The sequence below is a fragment of the Eublepharis macularius genome, chromosome 2 (genome assembly GCF_028583425.1).
Source record: "Eublepharis macularius isolate TG4126 chromosome 2, MPM_Emac_v1.0, whole genome shotgun sequence".
NCBI classification, from domain to species: Eukaryota; Metazoa; Chordata; class Lepidosauria; order Squamata; family Eublepharidae; genus Eublepharis; species Eublepharis macularius.
In genome coordinates, this window is record NC_072791.1 from 140375965 (window position 1) to 140391959 (window position 15995).

Sequence of the window (15995 nt, forward strand, 5' to 3'; positions counted from 1 at the left end):
CTGAGTCAGTGGCACTTTGCATACTTTAATATGCCAAGTTAATACAGATTTCTTTATTCCAGATTGTTACATGGTTTTAATTTTCAGAACCTAATATGATTACATTGCTTATTGGCTGTCCTATCCTACTAACTGCATTGATTTACACTGTGTAATCTACCTTGAGTCTCAGTGAGAAAGGTGGACTATAAATAGCACAAATAAATGAATACCCTCATTATCTCCACCGGAGTATTTTCCCTGGCCCTGGTAGCTAATGCTCTTTCCTTCTGTAGTTAGAAGCATTGATCACTTTGCAAAGAAGGTGTTACCACTGACAGCCATTTAGAAACCTAGGGTTAATCAGTTTGCTTAGGTGGAACTTGACACATCAGATCTCTTTGCAAGCATACTGAAAACTACAATTTTTAAAGGACGAATTAAGGAAAAAGTGCAGCTTGTTATTGCTTGTCAGTGGATTAAGTTGCAATACACTGCTTTACTCCCCAAAACGCCTTTTGTTATCCTGTTTATGTTAACCATCAATTTTTCACTTGAAGAGGACATTTTGAGACATTTGGGTAGGTTTGGCAAGAAACCTTACAGATTTCTTCTAGTATATGCTTTTGTGGATTAGATGAAGTGGGTTCTAGTCCACACAATGCTAGTCTTTATGGTGTCACAATACTTTTGTCTGTTTTACCGGAACAGGCGGTATTAACAATGTTCGCGTATTGTCGAAGGCTTTCACGGCCGGAGAACGATGGTTGTTGTGAGTTTTCCGGGCTGTATTGCCGTGGTCTTGGCATTGTAGTTCCTGACGTTTTGCCAGCAGCTGTGGCTGGCATCTTCAGAGGTGTAGCACCAAAAGACAGAGATCTCTCAGTGAGATCTCAGTGAGATCTCTGTCTTTTGGTGCTACACCTCTGAAGATGCCAGCCACAGCTGCTGGCGAAACGTCAGGAACTACAATGCCAAGACCACGGCAATACAGCCCGGAAAACCCACAACAACCAATGTTCGCGTAGTTGCTCTGTAAAAAAAGTTAAGTCTTAAAGCCTGTCAAGTCCCGCCCACGCTCCCCCCCCCCTCCCCAGCCTGCGCAGAGCGGGCCGTCATGCGAGGAAAAGGCTTCTACCCGGAAGCGATGCGTCACCAGAATCCTAAAATGGAGCAAGCCGTGCTGTTTCTGGGAAGATCCAAGAGGGGGCTGGCGGGCCCCGCCTAGGTTAGAACAGGCGGGCCTCTGTCCCTGGCCTTTCCTGTAGCGAAATCTTCTCGTCCCCGCCCCCGAGAAGGCCGCGCCCTATGCGAGGTTTGCCTTCTCTCTTCCAATTAGGTGTGCGCTGCGGGCGGGGGCCGCCTTTCTGTCACATAAGGGGGCGCTTTGCTTATAGCCAGGCTCTAGCGCAGCTTCTCCTTTTCCGAGGCCGACGATCTGGTAAGCGCACCATCTTTCGCCAGGCCTCAGCATTACTTAACGCGCCGCCTTCGGTCAGGTATCTAGCCGAAGTGCAGGGCCATGGCACCGGGGCTTTAGACAGGGAATGCGTGGGGAGGATGCCTGCTAGAGGCCGATTTGGCAAGGCGCAAAGTTCTCTCGTCCGTGGGACGTTGCGCGTCGTAGCCCAGTGTGGATGAGACGCTGAGTGCCTCGGGCGAGCGCTTTTGGCTTAAGGGGAGAAGTTTGGTGTGCCAAGAGACGCTCCGTCTTCCACAGCCCTTCTCCTCATATACTATAATACCCAGAGTCGCCGATCAGGACTTTAGCTGTTTTTGGTTGACTTTTAACTTCTGAATAAAATGTTGCCAGCTGGTTTCAGTGAACGACGCCCCGTTCATTACTACTGCAGCAGCTGGTACTGTGAGAGCCCGTCCCCTCTCCCTTCCCCACAAGGGTACTGCTGAGCAAGCCCGTGGATTTTGCCAGAGGAAGGAGGGGAAAGTGCTTGGTGGCGTGGCTCTTGCTTGCTTGCTTACTTACGTATAAAGCACTTTTGTGCTGGAAGAATGAAACTCTCCGCCTCTGGTAAATGCCACCGCTGGCCTATCTAACCACAGCCCTTAGGCGCTTCTTGTTCTGCTGTCCCAGGTGAAATTCCATCTGCTGCCGGCTGCCAGTTAGGCAACTGTCATGGTAATCTTTGCGGCTAAGTAGGAATCTAGTGCTTACTTTGGTTTCGAAAGAGTGCTGGAAAAATTCTTTCTGTAACTTACTTTCCTGAGGTCATTTCCAGCATCTGTACTTCATGTTGTGTGTGTCATGGGCCAGCTGTAATCTACACTGTGCTGTCACATCTGCATTATAATTTGTTTGCATAGCAGGCAGTTTTATGCTGAATGGGGATTCTGAATTTTGTTCTGTGTCGATTTTGCAGTCCTTTCCTGTTGTTAGCTAATGCTGCTCCTCTCAACGGGATTTTCATGCTTGGTCAGTTCCCTTTTCATGATTCACTCTAGGTACAAGTTCATAGCCAATTTTCCAAAAGTTGCTTTTGGACCACCCAGCTAGAATGAGTAGTTGGCATTAGTTGGAGAGACAAAGCATCTAACACAACCCTTCTGTCTACAAGCACAAATTTTATATTGGACTGACTTATCTGAAGTGTAAACAGAATTGCAAGCTGTTTCACAAAAAGTAACAGTCTAAAAGGTTTTTGGCTTTGCTTTAGATATGAACATAACTAAATCTGGATTCTATAGCTATAACCTGTTGACATTACAATCTTATAGGGAAGTCCTGAATATAACGAATCTGGAGACTGCTCTGAAATAAAGGGGAGCTGACTGGGTGGAACAGGCAGTGGCCACTTAGTTTTGGACAGGGCCATGCTCTTTATCTTTTCATTGGTGCATCTACAGATATCAAATGAATAGCTGCTAAAAGTGTCAGTTTCATGACTGATAACGTTGCCCCCTGATCTGCAGTTAGTTGAAAAGATCTGATTTTTACATGATGATGCTGGTGTGGCAAAGCCACCTACCTAAGGGGCTTTGTACTCCTTGTTTATGCTGGGCTGCTATCTGTGCAAAGCAGCTACATGTGTCCATGCCAGAAGTCTGTAGCCAATGTAGGTGTTGTGCGGGTGTTTGTAAGCATCATATTTAAATCCAACCTAAGAAAAAGGTTTAGAGAGGAACACAGAATAGAGTTGCAGACAAGTTTTCTTTCCCATAGAATAATGCTTTCTCCTGGAAGAGGTAGATTGTAACAAGGTTTCTATATCTGAAACATTTGATTTAAGAAGCAACAGGACTAAAGGGTTCTCTAGTCTTAATGTTGTGTTTCAAAGCTGTAAACTATGTGGTGCTTACTGTAGTAATTTAGGATTTATTCCTATAGCAAAGTGAATTTTCATGCTTAAGAAACCAATAATTCCTTTAGCATGTGGATCAATAACAACAACCGTGTGTTTATATACCACTCTTCTTCGCAGCAACCACTGTGCTACAGCAGCTCAGACTACTAAATCATGCTTTGCTGACAACATAAAGTACAAGGCGATACCTCTTGGAGGTATGGTTGCCTAGTATCTATAATTGCTATTGTATATACAAATATATTGCGGGGGAAGGGAGCAGTATGCAATCAGATCAGTTCTTTTGGGGAAACTGAGAAGCCAGTAGTTGCAACCGAAAAATAGAGTGAGTAAAGAGAAACGGGGATTAGGTTTGAACAGATGTTCTTCCATATTTTTAATGTGATAGTATAAGAGATTAATGGCTTTATTCCTCTAGTTTTTTTCCCCTGGTCTGAGGGCGAGACTAAAGAATATGCAGTAAATGCTTGAGTTAATCTCTTCTCCTTCCTATAACTGTAAAGTAACATTGGGGCATGGTGAGGAGGCAATACCTATTTCCCTTTCTGCCATTTGTCTGCTCAACATCACCCTTCTCCCTCTTCTTCTTTCCAAGCTGAAAGTTATAGCAGCTTGGGGAAGGTAATTTTTTTTCAACTCACAAATAGTAGGGTCTAGGAAGGGTTAAACACTGACCCTCCCTTGGATTGTAGGTGCCAGAGCCTGCTTTTGTTAATGTGTGGGGAACATGGAACTCAGAGTAACACTACATTACAAGTGTAGTAAAGTTTTGATAAATTCTGTTTTCAATAATGATAGGTATAAAGGCAAAACAATATTAATGCCATTTGTCATTAAGCCCATGACACATGCCTGAAAGATCACCTCATTCTGTTTCTGTGTTGGATCTAGGAAACTTTGCTATGAAGCAAAAGTTGTAGGCCTGTAACTACATAAGGAAATCGTTTTGGGTTGGTCTTGTTGGAACTGGTTGCATATGCTTTCTTTGCCAACTCATCGGCTGTTAGTCAACTTTAGGAAATTCCTTTCTCTAGTTTGCATAATTCTAAATGACTGAGCTTACCCGGTGAAGCTAAACTATTAATATTCCTGAAAGCATTTACAGAATTTTTAAGTGGATTTTTACAAAATCAAATGCCTAAAGGCTATTGAAATATCAGTGAATGATACTATCAAGGTATGTCAGAAGAAATGAGATATAAGATTTTTTTCTTGGGGAGTCTAAATTTGTGATTATTTTCATTTATTCATTTTAAACCTTTTTACAACACACATGCCCTAGTAGAGTAACTAAATTACTATGCAAGTAACATCAGACACCTCAACAGAGATGAGTAATAGGTGGCAAGATACTTTCAGAATTTGGATAAACAGGTTTGGGTGAGATTCAATGCAGAACAAGGGATCAAGAATAGGCAGAAATTGGCACCTGATAACTTAGAACTAAGATCACTGTTCAACTGTCTGTTGGCCAACAGTTGTCTGTGCTCTACAAAGTTGTGCTAGGTGCCAGAAGCCCTGTGGTATTAAGATTGTTTCTGGGGCCTGATCACTGCACTTCTGCCTAATTGATTTTGCTAGCTGAGAGCAAAGATTGGCTCCATACAGCATCTCTGACCATTAGAAATCCAGTTCGTTGTGCACAAACTCCATTGTTCTCTTTCCCAGGCATCAGCTGCAAGCCTGCAAGCTAATAATTCTCACAAGCACAAGGGTAGCAACTTTCTCTAAGCAGCAGAAAGTCTTAGGTAACCAAGCTGTGCGCTTGGTACCAAGTTCCATTATTTATTTAATGTGCATAGTGCATGTCATTATATTTAAAATGACAAAGGCAGCTTACAACGGTAATTGGATGTATAAATAACCATAAAATGATCAAAATAAAATTCTCATACAGAAATGAAACTATTTTCCTATTTAATATGAAATAACTATCAGTCCATTCTATAATGCCCCCCTGAAACAAACAAAACAAAATAAATGTCTTGATATCTTTGCACCAATCAACAAAGCAAAATATGTGCTAGCTAATGTTTTCACCAATTTCTTGGTGAATCGATGAGGAAAAGGTGTTCCATAGCTGGTGTGTTGGTATGGATCAGCAGGCATGGATCACCTGTTTGTGATGGTCTTTTGGACATGTTTTATTGCTTTTTCAATACATATTAATAACTTTAAAAAAGGGACTATTACATCAGTGTACGTGTTCAGTGCCTTTTGGAGGGATTCCTTTGGTAAATGTAATAAATTGCATGTTGGTATCCAAAGGTAATGCATGAGTCTTAAATGTGCTGCAGAACTGTTGTAACAGAAGTCCTTCTAGGGTAGTGTTAGGTTAAGATGCAAGTGGTCTTTCATTTGCCACAAACTGCTTTATGCATGGAGCTCTTGAGCAACAACCCCTGCCTGTTGAGAAGTCCTGTTTAGCTATAGCACAGGTTGTAAATGTTGCCGACAGAGCACAATGCCACTAGCTTGAAAGGAGACAATGGGATTTTTGCTTCCTGTAGGGAAATGTGGCACTATTTCTCTCATCTTTTCCCCTATGCAGCTGTTGCTTTGAAAATGGACCTTGATATCCAGTGTGAAGAGTTCAGGGGATCAAAATGGAAAGAACTTCTTCCTTCCCTGAACCAGTACAAAAGTATTAGGTGAGTAAAATTCCAGTAAATTGTATGTTTTTTTTTAAAAGGGAGGATATGGTCAGGCTACTTGAAGAGATCCATTCTAGTGGAGCTTCAGTTGCTTTTTGCCTGCAGACATGCTTCTCTGTGGCAGCCCCATCTTATGGAATGCCCTGTCTGAGTTGGTCAGGAAAGCCTCCTGGATTATTCAGGAGGGCTTTCTACCCACATTACAGGACTATGTCATAAGAAATAGCTCAGAGGTGTCTTCGTAGGGACGAGGACTGAAGGCTTCGCTTTTGGGTACTGTCTGCTGATGTTGAGATGCTCCTTCTAGCGAGTTTCCACACTGCTAAACATGCTATGAAAATTAAGTTATAGTTTGTTTTGGATAGATTTTATCTCTGTGTTCGGCTTTATGCTTATTTAAAAAAATTTCTGCCACTATTCCCTATTGTATCTTCTTCCCTGAATGTCCTAACTGTTATTCACTGTTATACTTTGCTCAGTAAATGTCCTAGCTGTCAATTATATTGTATTTTCATTTGCTGTGTTGTAATCTTGTATCTCAGTGAGAAAGGTAGACTATAAAAAAGTAACACTTTGGGGGAGAAAATTTAGAAATGCTTCTCAGGCAGGTGACATTTCACATTGGGACCATTCCTAAGCAGGTCTACTAAGAAGTCAGTCTCATATTATACAGTGAAGCTTCCTCCCAGCAAAGTGTCCTTGGGATTGCATAGTTCCACAGCAAGTCTTTTTAAAAGGATCATGCTACAGCTTCTCCTTGCCATATATTATGGAGAATCTCAAGTGTGAATCTTGTAAATATGATTTGCTACTGCAGTACACAGGTAGCTTATGATTGACTAACTCCTGCAGCTTCTGAAGGGGGGAGTGAGGGAGCTGGCCGCTTTGTACTGTTTTTAGTGTATCATCTGTCTTATTGGCTTGTTCTCATAGCTCCTGCAGGTGCCAAAGACAGGAGAAGAGGGGTACTTGTGTGATTGATGGACAGAGATCCAACCTGGGGCTTGGGATGCCACTCACAGTTAGCACTCTTATCTGCGGCTGCCATTCTTAGTCTTCTTGTCTTGTGTATTCTGTAACTTAATATTATGCCATAGGAACTGTTGAATTACCTATCACACTGCTTAAGAAAGCTGCACAACTAACAATATATATAACTGGGTTTGGCTCTTATCATTACGTCCATGTAGATGTAATCGTATTAATTAAGAATGCCATTTATATTAGGGCATTGTTGAACTAACCTGGCAATCTTTTAATGCAGTTTGGGTTAAAGAGTACAATGTATGCTGGACCTTTCTCTGAACTGGACTGCTAAGAATAATGCCACTCATTTCCACCTTCTCTCTCAGGCTAGATGACTGCAGCCTCTTGAGTAGCCACTGTGAAGATCTCTCCTCTGTTCTGAGTGCCAACCAGAATCTGACTGAACTGAAGCTGAACAACAATGAACTGGGGGACTCTGGCCTGGAGAAGCTCTGCAAAGGATTGATGAATCCAAGTTGTAAGCTTCAAAAACTATGGTAATTCCCAGATTATCTGCAGTACTCCCCATGCAAACACACAGTAGAGGCATTTTTAATTTAATTGTCTTGAATTGAAAATTTACATATGACGGAAACTTCCATTGTACAATTCAGAGGGTTCTCCCATCTGAAGTTGAGTAATCAAGTGGCTTGGATTTTTTTTGCATAGTTGGAGTAAAATGTTCAGCATGATTAGCATTTTGTTACTGCTCAGCTAGTGTGATCTTTACTTATATTTTGGCCACCACTTATGACTGAAAGGTTTCTCTTGAAATAGGTGGACTGGGTGATCTCTACTACTGACAAACTTTTTATCAGATTGGCTTGCTAGTCAAGAGGAAATCCTTATGGCGTAACCAGTTCCCTGTATCTCTCTGGTTTGCCTGTGGAGACAATAGTAATAGTAATCCTTCATTCCCCTTAATGTTCCGCTTGTCATATCTGTAAAATAGAATAGCATTGACTCTGTTAAAATCTGTGAAAGGAGTTGAGTTCACCAAATGTACTTTATGGTTTTATATGTGGCAAAGTAAGCTTCTCCCCAGCTACATCTGTGCGGGAGAGATGGGAATGGTGTACTTCAGGAAATGGAATTATTGTCAGATAAAAGCATGGCCACTCATCAAAAGCCAGGAGTTTATTAGCTTCAACTAGCAATTCAAATGGTGTTCTGGTGACTGTACAAAAGATCAGTTAGGAAAGCTGCTGTTTGAAAAACTTGGTAGGCATTGAAGTTTGAAATGAACAGTTATTGCCTTGGTTGTTGTGGGTTTTCCGGGCTGTATTGCCGTGGTCTTGGCATTGTAGTTCCTGACGTTTCGCCAGCAGCTGTGGCTGGCATCTTCAGAGGTGTAGCACCAAAAGACAGAGATCTCTCAGTGTCACTGAGACACTGAGAGATCTCTGTCTTTTGGTGCTACACCTCTGAAGATGCCAGCCACAGCTGCTGGCGAAACGTCAGGAACTACAATGCCAAGACCACGGCAATACAGCCCGGAAAACCCACAACAACCATCGTTCTCCGGCCGTGAAAGCCTTCGACAATACAGTTATTGCCTTCCTAGTAATATGACTTCATGTCTATTATTCTTCTTGCTTTCTGTAGTTAAAGGTGTGATTTGCTTGTTCAGAAGCTTTTTCCTATATACTTATTGTGTAGTATTACTTAGCACATACAATTTCTTTTTCTTCTGAAACTCATCTGCATTTTGTAGCAGGTATGTTGCATCTAACAAAAGGTAGTAACTCTGGGCTAGCCTTGCAAGACCATTAACCTAGAAGATCAAATCAACAGATGAAGCTTTCTAGCATAGAGTAGCTGTGATGGGAGAAGCTTTACTTCTTTTTCTACCTGTTATGTGGCAAGAGATGGAGCTTTGGCATTCTTGAAAGACAATCTAATTGTTTTAAAATTAGATGATTCCAGACTGCATCAGATTATGCTGACAATTTTCCAAAAGTTGGTATAGGCCTGCAAGACAGGGAATATAGTCATAAGTGTAAACAGTTTGTTCTGGAATGGCTCACTTGGTCTTGATCTGTTCATGCAGGCTGCAGAACTGCAACTTGACTAAAGCTTGCTGTGAGAATCTCCGTTCTGTGCTCAGTACGAAACCATCTCTGGCTGAGCTGCACCTGGGAGACAACCGGTTAGGCACTTCAGGTGTCAATGTACTCTGCCAAGGTCTTTTGGACCCAAACTGCCAACTACAGAAGCTTCAGTGAGTATCAGCACCAAATATGTCTTGAGCTCATTCCAGCTGAAAAATGTCTTTATCAATTTCAGTGCAGTTCATTCAAAAAGAGTCCAGTAGCACCTTTAAGACTAACCAACTTTATTGTAGCATAAGCTTTCAAGAATCACAGTTCTCTTCGTCAGATGCATGGAGGGCAAGAAGAAACTGGTCAGATATATAGGTGGAGAGGGGAGGGAGGAGTAGATGCAACAGTTCATTGTGAGTCTTCCTTGTGGAAACGGCTCTTGCCTCTGGGTTAATAATGAACAAAAATTTTCCTTTTCATTTTCATTTAATAGCTTTTAATAGCATTTAATAGCATTTAATAGCTTGAAATAGTTTTTGTAGAGTACTTTTCAGAACACTTTACATAGTTGCTGCTTGCCAGGGGAGACTGTTCCATCAGGGGCTGAATTCTTTTCAGCTGCTTAGCCCCACTTCCTACCTGCTGCTTCTATTGCATGCTTGTGTTGTGTTTTTTTAGACTGGTTTTTTTGTTGTTGTTTTGGTTTTTGTAAGCCACTTTGAATCTTGCTTTGCAGGAGAAAAATGGGATACAAATATATCTAATTAAGTGACTAGATAATATTCTAAGAATGTTAAACCCAGAAACATATGGTGATGAAAACTGTATAGTGAACACCCAGTAGAGCAACACTGGTGTCTAGGAGCATATTCAGAGAGCTCAAGAATGTACTTCAGTACTTAAAATAGTCACATTCTTATCTAGTAAAGCCTTTGCTTCTCTTATGCTTTGTCATAGATTGGAGTATTGTGAACTCTCAGCAAGAAATACAGAGGCTCTCAGTGCTGCACTGCGCACCAAGACATCTCTGAATGAACTCAACCTGAGCAACAACAAGCTGGGGGATGCAGCTGTGAAACAGCTGTGTGAGGGTGTGCTGGATGCTAACTGTAACCTGCAGTCACTACAGTAAGTTGCAGATTATCTCAGCTTCTGATGTGTTTTCTCATCTGGGGCTTCATGGAATAGCATGTGTGTTGCCCACAATCAAGGTGCCCTTTTTTGCACACAGAAGACTTGAGACTTCAGAAATTTCTTACTTGCTCTTCTGCGCAGGCTGCTGCAATAGCATGGTCTGACGGGTTGACTTTGTATTTTTATCTTGCTCTTCCAATGACCTCTTTGTGATGATGACTAGAAACAGACTAGGTACAATTCCAGTTGACTTGAGATCAGAAAAATGCCACGGCCAACCATGTGGAAACCCGTACTGCATGTCTTCCTCACAGCCACTTTCGTACACGTTTGTTGAGGCACTGTCATTGAAGGCTGTCTGGCAAATCTTCCAGTAATCCCCATTGACTAGCAAAACACAGTTTTATTGGTTCAAAGCCTTGGCCTGCCAGGGGTCTGTTGGAAACTAGCAGGTATAGAAAGTGTTGTTTAGTTGAAGACAACTGGTTGGTTGTCTAGAGAAATAATATTTACTCACTTTAAAAAAATTATGCCACCCTTCCTGGAACTGCCTAATGTGGCTTACAAAAGAAAAAAAGAAAAGAAAACATATCAATTAAAATTCAGCATTTTAAAAAAGCTCTGCATAAAAACACTGACCATAAAATAGATCATATACCACTTAAAATAAGTTTCCAGACTAAAACAGTGTTTAAAATCAGCACATTAATTAAATGCCTGTAGGTGTCAGATAAACCACAAAGGGAAGGGATTCCACAAGCAAGGTGCCACTTCTGGAAAAGCCCCATTTTGAATTAAAACGATTAGGGAAAAAAATTAAAACAACCTTCATATAATATAAAAATGACAAAAGTGAAAGATCTACATATAAGCATCTATAAAAGATTTCCAAATATCTCAAAATAAGTTCATCCATAGTTGTCACGTATATACCATATGTCTGAATGTTGTTAAAGTTGTAAGATCATCAATCAATTGAATTATAAGGGTGGGCATTTGTCTTTCTAGTGCTTTAATATAAGTCTTCTAGCCATCACTTCCAGGATACAGGCAGATAGTTTAAGAGTACATAAACATTCTCAAAAATAATGGGCATTCTAATATAAAACTGGTACGAGTAATAACTTCCTTCTCTCCAAAAGATCAAATAATTAGACATACCCAAAGCATGTGCGTATGAGATATGTCTCGTAAGTTACAATGCCAGTAATTAGACACTGTACATAGTCCTTTACAAAAAAGTGCAGTGGTGTCCAATATACATAGGTTTTTGCTGGATTAAATTGCAGCTTAAGGATCATAGGAAAAACAGTATTTAAGGACTTATCCCATTGCTTTGGCAAGATTGAAAGATCTAAGTCTTTATTCTATTTGTTGCTAAGACTTTGCATATCCTATTTATTGACCAACATCAAATATCTATAAAGAAATATTATAGGTTTTGTTTTCTGCATTCAGTAGCACCTTTAAGACTAACCAACTTTATTGTAGCATAAGCTTTCGAGAATCACAGTGCTCTTCATCAGATGCATCTGACGAAGAGAACTGTGATTCTCGAAAGCTTATGCTACAATAAAGTTGGTTAGTCTTAAAGGTGCTACTGGACTCTTTTTGATTTTGCTACTACAGACTAACACGGCTAACTCCTCTGGTTTTCTGTATTGGTTCAATGAGTTTCCAAAAGTGGTGGAGACTCTGAAACACTCAGTGCTGCAGGGTGATACTTGGATACCAACAAGTGCTACAGTTGTCAGCTTTTGCTGAATGGCAATATTAATCCATATCTAAGATCTCAGCAGAGAAAATGATAAAAACTTATCATCATAGCCTATCAGTTGATCCAAAGTAAAAAAAACCCTATCTGTCCAAGCCTTCCATAGAACAGATTTCCTCCTAATTTTTAAATCCAGATTGCCCCATAATTCAGCATGTAAAAATGGATCAAATTAATATCATTGTGACATTATGCACCACAGTTTCTAACTGTAGAAATTGCTGGAGGGGCAGGATCCATTTTAGCATGGATAGAACCAAATGCACTTCATTTAAAGACCTGTCTCCGGTTACTACCCACCTTGCCTCTGAAGGCAGGTGACAGAGAGCACGAGTCAGATATTTGGACAGTATGAGAGGAGGAGGTCCTTTACTCACCATTGTCCTTTGCTTCTGTTTTTCTGGCAGGCTGGAAAACTGTAGGATCACAGCTTCCAGCTGTGGTGATCTTGGCACTGTTCTTAGCACAAAGCCATCCTTGAAGGAACTCTGCATAGGCGAGAATAAGATTGGTGATGCAGGTGCCGCACATCTGTGCAAGGGACTTTTGAATCCAAATTGCAAACTAGAAAAGCTTTGGTAAGTAGTTTATCTAGAACAGAAGCTTGTCTAAGGTAAGCTGTCATGAAACAGTCTTTACTCATACCAGACTTTCTTGGTTGGTCTAAACCAGAAACTCTGTTTAGCACTAATAGTAGCCAGGCTGCCAGAACTAGATGTTGCCTGCATCGAACAAGTTCATATACTGGTTAAATGAGCTTTCAGGTCAAGGACATATATTCCCATTTGCTTGGAAGTTTCTGCTTCACACACATGAAGGCTTCTCTTAGTGGTGAATATAGTTGTGCTAAAACAAGTAGCCCTGGACAGACTCTGTCCATTTTATACAGGGTTTAGGAGTCTTACATGATATTAATTATGAAATAAAGTCTTAAACGTTTTTGATTCTTTCTCACTGAAGCCCGTCACTTCATTACTCTTCCAGGTTATGGGAGTGTGATCTCTCGGCTGCTTGCTGTAAGGAGCTTGCCCATGTCATTGCTACCAAAGAGACTCTCAAGGAAATGAGCCTGATTGGAAATAATCTCAAAGATGAAGGAATGGAGTACCTGTGTCAAGGACTGAAGGATCCAAAAGCTGCACTCCAGTCATTGTGGTAAGTAGATGGTGGCTTCTGTCACTTCTGTTTATTTTAGGTGTTGGTCATTAAATGTAATGTTTTATCAAGAGGCTCAGTTTAGCTTCAGGAGCCTGCTTTGTGACCGTATAGCTTCAGTTCTCTTCTCTCTAGCACAGGCAGTCGCAGTGCTCCCCTTTTATGCCACACAGCTACTTGCTGCTATGGAGAAGCAAGACCTAGCAAAATGGTTGTGGGTAGTTGAGACCCATGAAAAGGGAGGGCGTTGTTAATCTGCATAAGAGTCCAATGAAGAGTTTCTTCATTGATTTTAGGGAAGCAACACACAGCTGTTGATCCCAGGTGAAGACTGGTTGTATTGCAAACTTGTCAGGATTGTCATGGGTCTCTCCGATTTGTCTGCTGTAGGTTAAGAGAATGTGGCTTGACTGCAGCCTGCTGTAAGAGTGTTGGGTCTGTTCTCAGCAAAAACGGTTCCTTTAAAGAGTTACATATAGGTGGCAATAATCTTCAAGATGAGGGAGTAGCGCAGATCTGTGAAGGACTGATGAACCCCAACTGCACCTTACAGTCCCTCTGGTAAGTTACCTTGCAGATTCCCATCTGTCTGTCCAGTATACTTTTATACTGCCTTTTCTCCAAGGAGCTTTGGGTTGCAGATGTTGCTAAACCCCTTCCCCATGTTACCCCTTTTTCCTTGAAACCCCGTCTGTCCAGTTGTATTGTAGCAGCCCCCTCTGTAAACATGGTGGGGCTAGAATCCCAATCCCTGCTTGGGATTCTGGTGCCATTTTTCCTTCAGATTGCCTTAGCAGACCTTTTCAGTGTCCATGTTTCCTAACTGCCATGGTTGAAACGATTTCTCATTGAGCAGTGTGGTAGTTTAATGGCCTGGGTGAGTGAAGAAGCATAGCCAGACAAGAACAGGATATCATAGTGCCCTGCTCTTTCTGATTTCTGAGGGTTAAACATATGTGGCCCAGAACTTGTAATACTTAGCTGATACTTGTGGGCTAGAAAGGGCTTTCTTTTAAGGGTGTGTTGAGAGGAGGGGAGGGACTGTGGCAGAAAACTTGCATGGCAAACTTAGATGTGCACCGAACGCAAATTTCTTGCATGCTAATGATTAAACTTTCAGAGGCATGAAAGGATCTCTTGATGCATTTAAGTTGCTTGCCCTCTCTTTAATATTACAGAAATTAAATATTAAAAAAATTACTTCACTTAAGGAGCTGGGATCCCTGCATAGCCACTTTGCAGTGACCTTGTCTTGAGGAGATAAGGCCAGAACTTAAGGTGTTCATATTTATTATTAGATTTATATCCTGCCCTCCCTCGCTTGCAGACTAAAAACCAATAAAAATAAGGTGCTAGTTTTGTCTTAAGTTCCTGCCTGTGCACCTGTAAAAATTAAAAATATGAAGGAAGTATGTTGGGACATATGTATGGCTTACTTGTGGCTATGGTTCATTCTTATTCTACCTTCTTTTAGGTTAGGTAACTCAGAACTCACACCTGCTTGCTGTGACAAACTGGCCACTGTCATAGCTGCTAAGCAGTGCTTGAAAGAGCTGGATCTGAGCAACAACCCCCTGGAGGACGAAGGTGTGCGTAAGCTCTGTGAAGCAGTTAGAAATCCAAACTGTCAGCTGCAGCATCTGATGTAAGTAACTCTTGCCTGCAGAGCTAGGCATTGAATGGGTTGGGGGTGGAGGAGGGAGAAACGGCTTCAAAGATACCGAGTAGATCTTAAGGACACCCTTGCAGTTGGATTCAGAGGATGCCCCATTGCAGCCTGCTTTTGATGCCTCTTAGGACCCTGGTCCTATATGAGTGGCCATCACTCCAGGTATCCCAAGAGGAAACAATATTTCAATGAGCTACTAACTTCTGGCATCTTCAATATCTCTTTCAAGTGTAGCATCTTGGTATTCTTGTGAATGACAATATTTCCTTGGAATTGGTTGGAAGTAAAATTGCCCAAATAAACCTCAAGAGTTCTTCCTTACAAACATAGTTCTTTCTGTCTGGGACACCAGTCTCCAGCATTCACAAGGGAGAAGAGTGCATCTGAATTGTTACAGGTGTGGTGGCCAGATGCTGTCATCCAGAGAAGAGCATTTTTGACTTGGGATGATTTTAGCCTTTTTGATTCCTTGGACTCTGTACCACTATGCTTGAACTTTTATCTGTCAGCCCTATTGATGCTAACTTGAACTGTATTCTGTTGCAGTTTGTACGATATCTACTGGGCATCGGAAATAGAGGATGAACTGAAGGCCCTGGAAGAGTCAAAGCCTGGACTTAAAGTGATTTATTGAGTGGCATAATCTGGGTGTGGCTGCTCCTACAGTTTTTTCTTCTGTCAGGATTCTTTTTTGTAAACCACACTTGCTTACCATATCATGGTGGACTTCTGATTCCAATTTAATGGACTTAGCAAATCTAGTTTACCTATAAACAGTCTCAGAGGTGTTTTCAGCATCTCAGCTTTGCAGTAGCTCAGAATAGTTCTGGATATCTGAGTGTTTACTGGGTTTGGCTTTATATAAAACAGTATTAGTGAGTTTTCTTGCTACCTAGGAAAGAGGAAAGGCAGAATAATGTAGAATACATCTTTGGGCAGGTCTTATGAAGCACTTCTGATTATTTGCAGGTAACTTAAGGAACTCTCTTCACCAAGGAGAAGCTGTATTGGAAGCTTCTAGATAAGATTAATGGGGTGAGATGGGGGTAATACTCATTTAGTTGCCATAGTTTTGTGTTCCCCCTCTTACTATCTCTGACTTCATGTATTCTGCTGAAAATGCAACACGTGAACATCATGAGCTTTGATCAACAGATGTAACTCTATAGAAATCTGAATAAAGTTTTATCTTGCAAAAGATACCCTCTTTTTTTAAAAAAAGTACAAGGAATTAAACCTTGC

The 15995-nt window shown here is 41.3% G+C and overlaps 1 protein-coding gene across 2 annotated transcripts; it reads left to right on the plus strand.

Moving 5' to 3' along the window:
* The first annotated feature begins 1272 nt into the window (after nucleotides 1–1272).
* RNH1 (ribonuclease/angiogenin inhibitor 1) lies at nucleotides 1273–15951 on the plus strand. Of its 2 annotated transcripts, none has more exons than XM_054972547.1 (10): nucleotides 1273–1420; nucleotides 5851–5950; nucleotides 7306–7476; nucleotides 9030–9200; nucleotides 9979–10149; nucleotides 12337–12507; nucleotides 12914–13084; nucleotides 13475–13645; nucleotides 14559–14729; nucleotides 15300–15951. In XM_054972547.1, the coding sequence occupies exons 1-10, from the start codon at nucleotides 1288–1290 to the stop codon at nucleotides 15385–15387; spliced, it is 1518 nt and encodes a 505-aa protein (XP_054828522.1). In that variant the 5' UTR covers nucleotides 1273–1287; the 3' UTR covers nucleotides 15388–15951. The 2 variants fall into 2 exon arrangements, with proteins under 2 accessions (XP_054828522.1, XP_054828523.1); XM_054972548.1 differs by lacking the exon at nucleotides 1273–1420 and adding an exon at nucleotides 3430–3496.
* The last annotated feature ends 44 nt before the right edge of the window (nucleotides 15952–15995 follow it).